The sequence below is a fragment of the Mya arenaria genome, chromosome 14, assembly GCF_026914265.1.
Source record: "Mya arenaria isolate MELC-2E11 chromosome 14, ASM2691426v1".
In the NCBI taxonomy this organism is placed as follows: domain Eukaryota; kingdom Metazoa; phylum Mollusca; class Bivalvia; order Myida; family Myidae; genus Mya; species Mya arenaria.
Window position 1 is genome coordinate 15433262 of NC_069135.1, and position 12735 is coordinate 15445996.

The 12735-nt window shown below is 35.4% G+C and overlaps 1 protein-coding gene across 3 annotated transcripts in view; it reads left to right on the top strand.

Moving 5' to 3' along the window:
* LOC128217763 (potassium voltage-gated channel protein Shal-like) overlaps positions 1-12735 on the top strand; it is a 73280-nt gene that overhangs the window by 38942 nt on the left and 21603 nt on the right. Inside the window, exon 2 of one of the 3 annotated variants that reach the window (XM_052925133.1) lies at positions 12388-12550. The exons of the other annotated variants lie outside the window; for them this stretch is intronic. Coding sequence (XP_052781093.1) covers positions 12388-12550 — 163 coding nt within the window. The remainder of the gene's footprint in view (positions 1-12387; positions 12551-12735) is intronic. 3 annotated transcript variants of the gene reach the window in all.

Genomic DNA, 12735 nt, shown 5'->3' on the forward strand with positions numbered 1-12735 from the left:
GATACGCAATACATTTGCACGAGTCGGTAAATATTGTTAAATGCAACTAAATATAGCAATATGTCTTTATCATACGTGTCGTGCGAGACGCAGTAATACTCCATGCATTGCGACACATTTGGAAAGTAATGCTCCGTGAGAACAGTTTCTGCTGATAAAAAAACTGGCCATTTAAGCATCAGCTAAGGCTGATGTTAATATTATAATTCAGAAATATAAAATCCACCCATAATGACCTTCTTGAAATGCGGATTAATTTCATCTTTAAACTTTTTTTTTATGAAGAATTTAAATCAAAACAAAGCAAACAAAAACATAAATTGATGTGATTTATTTACACGATTATTTGTTAGTAAACTACGGACATAATTTAACTGTTCTTGTGCATCAGGAAATACTAACAACTCTACATTAGATACATACAACTAAAGATCATTTGAAAAGGGGGAATTTCTGCTCATTCCATGTGTGAGTATGTCGCTCCCCGAAAGTTCCTCCGGGCCATTGGAACAAACGAGCCAGATCAATATCGCAATTTTGTTGTTTCTCTACCATTTCCCGTCGCCGTATTCAGGGAGATATCTGGATAGCGTCTATTAAAGTTTCGAGAAATTTAATCTATCTTTGTCTTCTTTGACATTTAACCAATGATCTATCTAGCCATAAAATACCATTTGCTGAAGTTTGGCGAAAGCTGGGGTTTGGTTTTGAAACTCATAAGCGGTGATGTATAAAGCGTTAAACTTAACCCAACCAAACAACTACGACAAAAAACATAGTTTTGCTATCAAAAGGCTTTCGGTTGTACATGTCAGTAGTTTTTTTTTTTATTACAAATGACATAAATTGTTTATAAAACTTTAATTTCTTTCAGTTTATAAGTTATTGTCTAATGCACATCTTATTGAAACATAACGCTCAATATATGGATAAGTAAACACAGTAAAGTGACAAATAATAATAAATTGCACTGCGCTGTACTTTGCCCCGCAACTAGCATACGCTTTAGTTCCTCCGGTTTATTTCCCCGATAAAAGGAGACGTAATCTGATTGGCTGACACTAGGAGGCCTCGAGGTGAAGCGAAAAATAGCCCGAGTCACGCACGTGGCTGAACATTGGCGCGGTCATATACGAGTCCAGGCACGCGAATATACACTTTATTTGGTCGTATGTCTCGTACATGCATGGATAAAGCATATATATCACCATCCAGGCGATGTCATATCCTCACAAAGGTTAAAGTGTTATTGCACTTGCCTGGAGCGAGTGTTATATTCACTATTTATTGTCCATTGTAATAGCAACCAAACTTGACATACCTACAACCCTATCCTCATAAAAGATAAATACACTTATTTAGTTTATTTATTTATTTATTGCTTTATTATTGAATTGTCTTTATATACTTTCCCATTGTATAAAACAAGAGCATATGTGAGAGTCCCTCTGCCGTGTCATGAAAGTTGTTCATTTTTAGATAATTGGCATTTTATACAGACTTTTATAAAAAATCTCGCATTGAAATTAGTGGAAGTAGAATGTACAAAGTTTCTTGCCATAGAGTATACTTTAAAAATAACTTAGTTTAAAATGTAGTAAAGATACATACCACGCACTGAACTAGACACATATACAGTAAATATCCATGTAAACCAATATCAATTATTCTGTTAAGCGAACTATTCTGGATTGTTTGATATGTTTCATTAATCGTTGAACAAGTCCCTTCCAGCAAAAACATGCATTTATTTCTTTGTATTTTAATCCATAATTAAATGACTTGGCATTATCTTTAATTGTGTACAATTACATAACATTACTCGCACGAAAGAAACAAAAACTCGTTAGTATAATCGATTCAGTTGCTCAATTCCTTTCTCTAAATTACATGCGCTGAGAAACTCATACCTCCGCCTCATCATTTTTTGCAGAAACAGAGAGATTAGAAATTAAACCATTTTATTATCAAATTGTAAATGATATTATTGAACTACATTTGGCATCGGGGCTCGTTAATTTAAATGCATCCTTTAATTCCTAGCTTGTTGGTATTACAGTTTTATGGTATAATGGTTATCAGCGTCTGCAATGCTTAATTGATAATAATTCACGTAAGTTTATAATGGAAGAGAGATCCAGGTGCTGATTTCCGAAACTTCTTGAGCTTAACAGACTTAAGTAGATTATTTTGTGTATCACAATTCCTAACATAAACCTGATTTTAATAAAAAAAATAGTTATTGATGATTATCAGGCTAATAACTTCAATAAACAGTCCAAAAACCTCCAACAGAGTAATCATTTCACATAAATTTATTATAAAACAACGAAAAGAGTGTTATAACATAAAAAGTTATTTCGAGATAAGTTAAGGTTAAGCAACCATATCTTACTTAACTAATATTGGGCCAATTTTTCAGAAATGTGCTAAAGTTATCAACGTTGTTAAAGGCATCGGTGTTGACTTTTGAAGGTAGACTATTTGTTATGTGCTGATATATTTCAATGAAACAAGCATAGCTGAATCAGCTGTTTCAATATTTGTGAACAGTACCGCAGAACACATGTGTTCCCATAATACTTATAGAGTATTAAAGATTTTAAAATTAATAACGATCCAGAAAACAACGTTTATAACTCTATCAATGTTCTGATCAATCTGCCCATTATATACATAAACGAAGAGACACAATACATACAGACCAACACAGGACCAGAACCCCTTGGTTAAACTCATTGGGTTTATCCTAACGGTAATATGCAGCTTGTGCTGCAAAACGATTCCTTCCCCAGGCACGAGATGTTTTTTTCATGACACCTCGGACCTCTGTTCAATGTTTTCAACGGGAATTTTATTACGGAATTGACCGTAAAATGAAATTTTGCTATTCAAAATCTGTGCCTGGGAAGAATTTCTATTAGTTCATGAAATAAAAATTGAATTGGTAAAGTATCTTAAATGCGCGTGAAACAGAATCCCCGATGTTCTGCAGTTTTCATGACCTGAAGACTTTGATTGATTAAAATATTATAGGTTTAACGTGGATCCTTCAACACCGCCATACTAATGTAACGTTAGGATAACCAACAGAAGGGACTAAGAAATAAACAACAATTACTTTTGTTATTTTTCAATTCTGATGAATTTATATCAATCTTAAAAATTGTTCTTATCCTTTTTGAGTTCACTTTTCCCCCGTTATTTATCAGTTTCAACGTTGATGATTTATATATTATCATCTAACATAAATACCGTTGAAACCAATATTGCAAAATGGTATTGCAGGAATGAAGATGCCGGGTGGCCTTACACGATGTTATAGGGGTGGGGTTCATCAATAAGGCTGTTGATATGAGTCGTTGATTGTCTGTAAGGCCTTTAAATAATATGATATACACAGTTTAGGCCTAGGAATACGTCCCTGGAAATATCCATTTTTACTATTATCGGGTTTCCAAATGCTATGTCAAAGGATGTTGTTGTTTTAAAGTTATTGTATTAATTCCGAAGTGTTTGCCACAAGGAAAAATGATGGACGTTGTTCTCAAAAATATTGTCAATTTCCTATTTGCTATTTTAGAGACATTGGTGCATTTATTGAGGGGACATTATCTACCACTTCTTGTTCACATGTATACAGCAACATTCTAAAATAGATCATGTCTGCGTTTACGCCCTTGTGCTTTCAACCATACTACTGTTGATATTAAAGGGACTAGGCCACAGTTGATACAACTGCAAGAAAACAAGAAAACTGACATACAATTGATATCGTTGTGTACAAAGGATTGAATCTTAATTACAGATGTATCACATCGCTTACGATAAATGTATCTTTCGAAGATTTTGCGTATTATTTCCAAATCGAAAATTTTCTGTGATAGACTACCAAGTAAATTCCAGTTAATTTGTAAACAGCGTCGGTATATGTATCTGTACTAATAACGTGGCATTCACAAATAAACACACTATGAAATGGGAAACCATTATGCGCTTCTTTAAACGGGTAAAATCAGCTGCGATAACGACACAAATACTATTTAAATCATGTAAATCATTATCGGCCTCATACTCGTATTGACAATTCTAGACTTGTTTTGGGGAAATACTGTGTTAGTCGATTTTGGAACCATCTGGTGTCTAGTCTCTTCAAATGAAGCATTCTTTTGTGAAATAAAACGTTCATAGTTGCATTGACATAAATTAGAGCAAAACAAGAAATAACTACCTAAAATATTTGAGCAATTATATATTTTGGAATTACTATTTCAAGCGAAGAAAATACATGCCTTAGCTTGGTAGAAATGAACAAGTGAAGGTTCGTATGTCCTTAATTGATTCTAAGGTGACGTTTGTGTTTACAAATAGATTCTGAATGTTTCTTACCAATTAATAATTCACGAGAACGTTGTTCCAGGCTATAAACCTTCCCCTTTCTGGCGTTAATGCTGTCTTCTGATAGGCTTACTGTTACAAGTAGGAAAACCACCGCAATAACACATGGGTTTCCTACGCGTATGATGTTTTTGCTTAATGAATGAAGAGGACGGGTTTCAAATAATCATGAAACTATAATGGTGAAGAATAAAGATTATTTCAAAGCGCTCAGTCCACTATAGCATGAAACCATGAATGCACGCGAGGAAGAAAAGCATAATTACAATGAGACTATTCTAAAAGAAAGAAACATGCAGTATATAAAGATAAAACAGAAATGGTGGAGACCATATTATTAGAAATATTCTGGATTCTTTGATGTGTTTCTTCGATAAATTCCTTTCTGCATGAATTCAGTGCCTTGGCGTTATAATCAATAACAAAACGCATGAGTATTATCTGTAATTGTGTACAATTATATAACAGTACTCGCACGTTGGAAACAGTTAGCTTAATCGGTCGAGCTGCTCAACTGTCTTCTCTAAATAATATGCGTCGATAAATACATATATCAATACCATTCAACTGTTTGTCATAGAGAGACTTGAAGTTAAATAAAAATTTTTATCTTTTTTTAGTGATTTTCAGTTTCACAACGACAGGACTATTTTCAAAATGACTAAAATCCCGTAATATCCGCGTATCAGCTGTACATTGAAAGTAGAAATTTCCGTTGCAACAAGGAACATATTTTATAGCCTTATTATGTACTGAATTCCAAGTTATTTTTGGGAAGGTTTATCTGTATGTTGATAGTGATGTTGGTCATAAACTATACTATAACTTGTCCAAAACAGGATTTTATTTTTCATCAAATATACCCAATTCATTTTCCAGACAAATTTGTCGGCTATACGAGCTGACATTCTTGCGTGTACTATTGATTATTATTAATATGCAAAATTACTTCAATAAAAAATTTCATTAAGTTATCAGTCATAATTTCTTCATTCAAGTAAATCAATTTGCTCAATTACCTGCTGTTCAGCCGTATATGTGGAACAGATTAGATTTTCATTCTAATCCAGAAATAAATCAAATTAACTCATCTGTTCATCAATCATAGGAGAAATTGTGGGCCTCAATAATAAAACCCTGAAAATCTTCATTTAGTCTGCACGTAAGGCATTCACAAACCAGAGCCATTGTTGCAAACGACATCATGACTGACAATTTCTGGGACGAGATTTCTTATACAGGATTTTGATCGCATGTCGGCGGTTTTAAACAACATTTCACGCAGTCATTTCCCTGCTTTTAATTTCAAGGAAACATTTCTATGAAAACTCCATGTTAAACATATGTTTACGACTTGAAAACCATCAAGTATAGAGAAAAAAGAGTAATATATTGTACAACAGGTTTAATTTATACATTTAAGTACGGCTGCTGATACGCTCTGGTCAGAGAGTATGTTGTTAGCTTAGTTGGTAGAGCGCCTCAAATGCAAGCCGACGGTTCGTTCCAATAACGTTTGCAATCCATCCATCAACCCAGACACACACTGAACATGGTCCAGACACAGTAAATATATGAATTGTCACAAGCCGGCATTAAAGCCAGTACAATTTCGGAAAAAAATAAGGATAATATAATTTGTTGACTAACTTGTTCTTTTCTAGTCTATGGAAACCAATTCCGCACAAATTGACTGAACTATCACCATATGTATCTTCATTATCTAATAAGTAGTTCTTTTGCTATGAATAAAACACCGTCTAGACACGTTAATGATTCTTTTCGTGATTGACATTCCATAACTGGATGAAATAACTCGAGAATAGTATCAAATGACCATCAAATACACGGCATTCTATTATTAGTCGTTCTTTACACACAGATATGGATATGATAGTGCAGAAATAAATACAATTAAAAGCCTTTTATAGTATGTTGTCAAGGACAGCGTTCAATAACTAGCGTATATACATGTATATTGAAATGTCGTTGTAATTTATCCGCACTATACTTATTGCACTTTACTTATTGCTTACTGGTTTCCGTCCTGATATTAAAGTTAATAAATGAAGGAAAGCAAGGCAAGGCTTTAATCACATCAGGCACGACAGAGTTTGGCCAATTTGCCAAATAAATGTCATTTATGTAATTATTAGGAACCGCTTTTAGTTTAATTTCAACATCATGTATTAATTTCGATCATCTGTTTCAATAATGATAGTAATTATTTCAATTGGATTTGTTCTAGTACATTGCCTATATGTTAGAATGTCTCTCAAACAAGGAATGCATACTTGCTGTGTCTACTTCTCGGCCAACGAGTCCAGGAATCCCATTTCTGTCAAAGGCAGAACATAATACCGCGAAGCTTCACTAAAATGCTGAAAGTTTGAATTTGAAGAATTGTCTAACTGGCTTGATAAATGTTGCATAATTCGCATGCCTTTGGAACGTATATGTTTGATCGAAATTTGTTTAAAACCAAAGACTGGCACAGCTATCGATGTTTCAATACCATGGTCATACTTGCCATGGAATGAAAGAGTTTTGTTTAGTCGATTCAACTGGAAAGTTGTTTTTCTCCAGTATTTATAATGTATATGTTGGTGCAATATGGCAATGTTAGGGATATTATACACATGAAAGATTGTCCCAGTACTTTCAAATATCTAGTACATACGAATACCTATGATCAAACACATCTATGACAGCTACAACCAGTGATATCTAATACATACGAATACCTATGATCAAACACATCTATGACAGCTACAACCAGTGATATCTAATACATACGAATACCTATGATCAAACACATCTATGACAGCTACAACCAGTGATATCTAATACATACGAATATTTATGATCAAACACATCTATGACAGCTACAACCAGTGATATCTAGTACATACGAACACCTATGATCAAGCACATCTATGACAGCTACAACCAGTGATATCTAGTACATACGAATACCTATGATCAAACACATCTATGACAGCTACAACCAGTGATATCTAATACATACGAATACCTATGATCAAACACATCTATGACAGCTACAACCAGTGATATCTAATACATACGAATACCTATGATCAAACACATCTATGACAGCTACAACCAGTGATATCTAATACATACGAATACCTATGATCAAACACATCTATGACAGCTACAACCAGTGATATCTAGTACATACGAATACCTATGATGACAAAATAATTGCTAATTTACCTGAACTTTAGCGAACAATTAATTCTCCAATATAGCCAAAACGTCCTGGAAAATACAGCTTACCTCTTTTTCCCGAAAGGTCAGGGTTTGTCACATTGTCTGTCTTTTGTCTCTGCGGACTGACGTTCTAATCTGTCGCCTGGCTGCCCGCCGACAGCAATGAACAGACGATTTTTGTCAGCCGATTGCGTGGAACAATTTCACATCACAGCAAACTGATACCCAATTTATCGGGCTAATTGAGATGGAAAAATATTTTTTTCTAGCAAAGTATCATAAGAAGTAGGTTTTAATCAGATTGTGTCCCCAGAATCCGAGACGTTCATATATCGTGGGATGTAAGGAAAAGAGTTGGGTTGAAATGTGTTTGTTATAAATGACTTTAGGAGGAGAATTTGTTAATACGGAGATTCAGATGGTGTCATTTTATTTATGAAATAAGGACTAATATTCCATCTTAGTAATGTACACGATGATCAAAATACGTGTAATACTGTTATCTACACGACTGTCGATAAGACTGACAGATGAGGGAAGTGAGCAGGCGTTTATGCCCTTTGCAGTACAGGAGGATTAGTAAATACTCGGCACAGTTTATCTTTATACAGAGATATACGCCAGTAGCCTTAATGTGTGTAATTGACTCCAATTCCACTCTGTACAACACCTTGACCTTCAGAAATTTAAAGAAGGCGCATTTGTTCACAATTAGCTTGTAACTCCAGGGTGTGTTCATTCGTGGTAGGCATGGGGACATTTATAGAGAGACAGCTAAGGCCGGTTTCTCGGCAACCGTAGCAACTAAGTCAACTACACTGAGCCTTTGAGTATGCTATTGTTTATTTTCTAGAAAGTGAGAACTATTCCCATCTAAAAATGTTTTATGCTGAACTCATATACCAATCTGTAACAAAAGCTTAATCATTATTTTTAAAACAACAACAACCAACAACAACAACTGAATTGTATAACAACGAATCACCCTTTTCATTGTATCTGTTTTTCTACTAGAATGACACTGTGCCTATTAGATGTTCTTTTAAATATTGATAGCTGACATTGAAAGGACGAAAAGATATTGAGCGGCAAAAACAGAATAAAAAGCAATTTATACGCATCTCAAGATCTATGACCTAAAGGTCTCTACGATCGAACAGTTGTATTGTGCTAGAGTCCCACGTAGCCATCAATAATGATGCCTGTCAACAACTAAATGTCAGGGAACATCATTTTCGGGAGTCAAGTGTCGACAACCACTATACAACCACTATACAACCACTATACTATTCGTTGAATACTTACATGGCGTAGGAGGGAAAGCTCTCATAATTTTTAAATACAAACCTAAGTAGTTTCTTTTGGGCTCTCGAGGACTTGTTAGAACTCAAAGAGTGCTCATGGTTTTCCATTTATCTCAAATGTCGTTGGCAATTGCAAATGCTCCCTGTTTCATGCAACTGCCGTTCTTTCGTATTTGGAAATATACATGTTCTGGGCTAAATGCATTACTGGCCTCTGTCCTATATATCAGAATGCCGCTTGATACGGTCAAATGCACATGTGGTCCTGTTTCATAAAAAACTTAACTCATCAAACATGGATAGCTGCAAACAGCTAACCCAAACTCATCAAACATGGATAGCTGCAAACAGCTAACCCAAACTCATTACACATGGATAGTTACAAACAGCTCACCCAAACTCATCACTCGTGGATAGTTACAAACAGCTCACCCAAACTCATCACACATGGATAGTTACAAACAGCTAACACAAACTCATTACACATGGATAGTTACAAACAGCTAACCAAAACTCATTACACATGGATAGTTACAAACAGCTCACCCAAACTCATCACACATGGATAGTTACAAACAGCTAACCAAAACTCATCACACATGGATAGTTACAAACAGCTAACACAAACTCATTACACATGGATAGTTACAAACAGCTAACCAAAACTCATTACACATGGATAGTTACAAACAGCTAACCAAAACTCATTACACATGGATAGTTACAAACAGCTAACCAAAACTCATTACACATGGATAGTTACAAACAGCTAACCCAAACTCATTACACATGGATAGTTACAAACAGCTAACCCAAACTCATTACACATGGATAGTTACAAACAGCTAACCCAAACTCATTACACATGGATAGTTGCAAACAGCTAACCCAAACTCATTACACATGGATAGCTGCAAACAGCTAACCCAAACTCATTACACATGGATAGTTACAAACAGCTAACCCAAACTCATTACACATGGATAGTTGCAAACAGCTAACCCAAACTCATTACACATGGATAGTTGCAAACAGCTCACCCAAACTCATTACACATGGATAGTTGCAAACAGCTCACCCAAACTCATTACACATGGATAGTTGCAAACAGCTAACCCAAACTCATTACACATGGATAGTTGCAAACAGCTAACCCAAACTCATTACACATGGATAGTTGCAAACAGCTAACCCAAACTCATTACACATGGATAGTTGCAAACAGCTCACCCAAACTCATTACACATGGATAGTTGCAAACAGCTCACCCAAACTCATTACACATGGATAGTTGCAAACAGCTCACCCAAACTCATTACACATGGATAGTTGCAAACAGCTCACCCAAACTCATTACACATGGATAGTTGCAAACAGCTAACCCAAACTCATTACACATGGATAGCTGCAAACAGCTAACCCAAACTCATTACACATGGATAGCTGCAAACAGCTAACCCAAACTCATTACACATGGATAGTTACAAACAGCTAACCCAAACTCATTACACATGGATAGTTACAAACAGCTAACCCAAACTCATTACACATGGATAGCTGCAAACAGCTAACCCAAACTCATTACACATGGATAGCTGCAAACAGCTAACCCAAACTCATTACACATGGATAGTTACAAACAGCTAACCCAAACTCATTACACATGGATAGTTACAAACAGCTAACCCAAACTCATTACACATGGATAGTTACAAACAGCTAACCCAAACTCATTCGTGGATAGCTGCAAACAGCTCACCCAGTAATGCTTGTTCCTTCCCGAAATGTTTATGTCGTCTTTCATTCTAAATCAAAATTTAAACCAAATTCAATCGTCATCATTGAAACATTTCACATGTTGGGCAAATGTAGCAAAAGGTTGATTTTTCTCAGTTTCAGCTTTTTTTTTAGTCTGAAACCTGCAAATATGACATTGTTCTGGAATAATTGTTTATTTTATGTTATCATTATAAATAATGTGCTATGCATTTGTATTTGAAAATTCAGTACATTAAACTTGCATGAGGTGAACCCTGACATTCACATTCACTGTCTGCAGTGAGCGGGGAGCATGGAGCATATCGGGAAAAGATTGAATGTTTCTGCTGAGTTATCAAATTATTGTTTAATTAACTCTCTGACGTCACTCTTATCCCACGAGGAAACCAATCAGTGCTTTATATAAAACTTTTTGCTCCTATCTCTAATCAATTCAATGGTTCTTATTTATTAGGTTCTATTTCATTTCAATAACGATATTAAAAATTCAAGTGCTTTTTCGTTATTTACCACTTATTCAGATATCGATAACACATACATGTGACTTGCTCTTGGCATGGCTGAGAAAGGTTCTATAACATTTCACTTTAAAGTATTTTACGACCACAACTTTTGTATTCACTTACACTTTGACGAACTTTTACTTGTATTGAAAATTAATTCAGCTGCCAATACATGTACTTGCATTATTATGATGTCTTCTCGCAGGGTCCAATTTACCCCAGGCTAATTTTTCGTCTTCGTGGCTCTTCCTACCATGCAATAGAAATACTTATACAGCGTCCTGGCCCATCTTTGAAGAATTATTGTAGGGCTTCGTCTACTGGGAACTGGTGTACGATAAATATCTCATATGTTTAATGCTATCATAATTAAAGACACTTTATCATCTGGCAACCTTTCACCGCTTTCTACACTTATTTCTGGCCAAAATAATGCCTTTTGTATTGATTCTTTGTTGCGCCGCAAATAGCTCCAACCTCTTAGAGCTATTCGGGGATCTAAAAACACATAGAGCTCTACGATGAGCCCTATGCGTCGATCAAAGGATTGCATAGAGCTGACGTCACTAAGAGTTACCGAGGAGCTCAATGCGTTCCCGATCGTATCGCATTCAGCTCGCGTTCAACCGCTCGTATTTCTGTTTTTCCTGTTATCTGATTTATGAAAACTGTGTTACGTCATGAGATGGTAAAAGTATCAGTAGCACTGGAATCAACGAGGAGAAAAAGACTTCTGTATCAAGTATTGTAATATGAGGGCAAAGGAAGTATAACCTATTTCGCTTGTTAAAAACATACTGAAAATCTGAAGCTATTCATGTAATCTAAATATTTCAGTACAGCATTCAAAGAAAACAAATTCTATTTTGCATTCTTAAATAATAATCAAAATAAGTATCAATGACAAATCTTAGTATCAAATTAGAACTATTGTATTATCAAAAGATATTCATTTGCATGTTTTCTTGCTAACAATCTATTTCCAAAATAAGTTTTAACTCCACAGCAAATGGCAGCTATATGTAATCCATTAAAACCCTACTGTTATCAGATAAATATCATATTCGAACGCTAATAATTCCCATTTCCGTATCACATGAATTTAAATGTGATTTGTTTCTGTCACCAGGTAACCCCATACGCATTTAAGTTGTTTTTCCTGTACCCAGGTATGGAGATATAGTACCAAAGACGGAGATGGGGAAGATAGTTGGGAGCGTGTGCTCGCTTAGCGGTGTGCTCGTCATCGCGCTTCCGGTGCCCGTGATCGTGTCAAACTTCAGCAGAATCTACCACCAAAACCAACGTTCAGACAAACGAAAAGCACAACAAGTAAGTCCTCTTGTGTCATACTACTAATATTGTCAGTTTTGTGTCCGCATAGGTTTTGAGGTGAGGAAAAACAAACACATTGTTTTTCAGACCGAAAATCTTGTCCTTTTGCGTAATATGGCCCACGGCATAACGGAATGTGTTTTTCGATTTGTAACTGAACGCATACATGTCAAGATGTTATT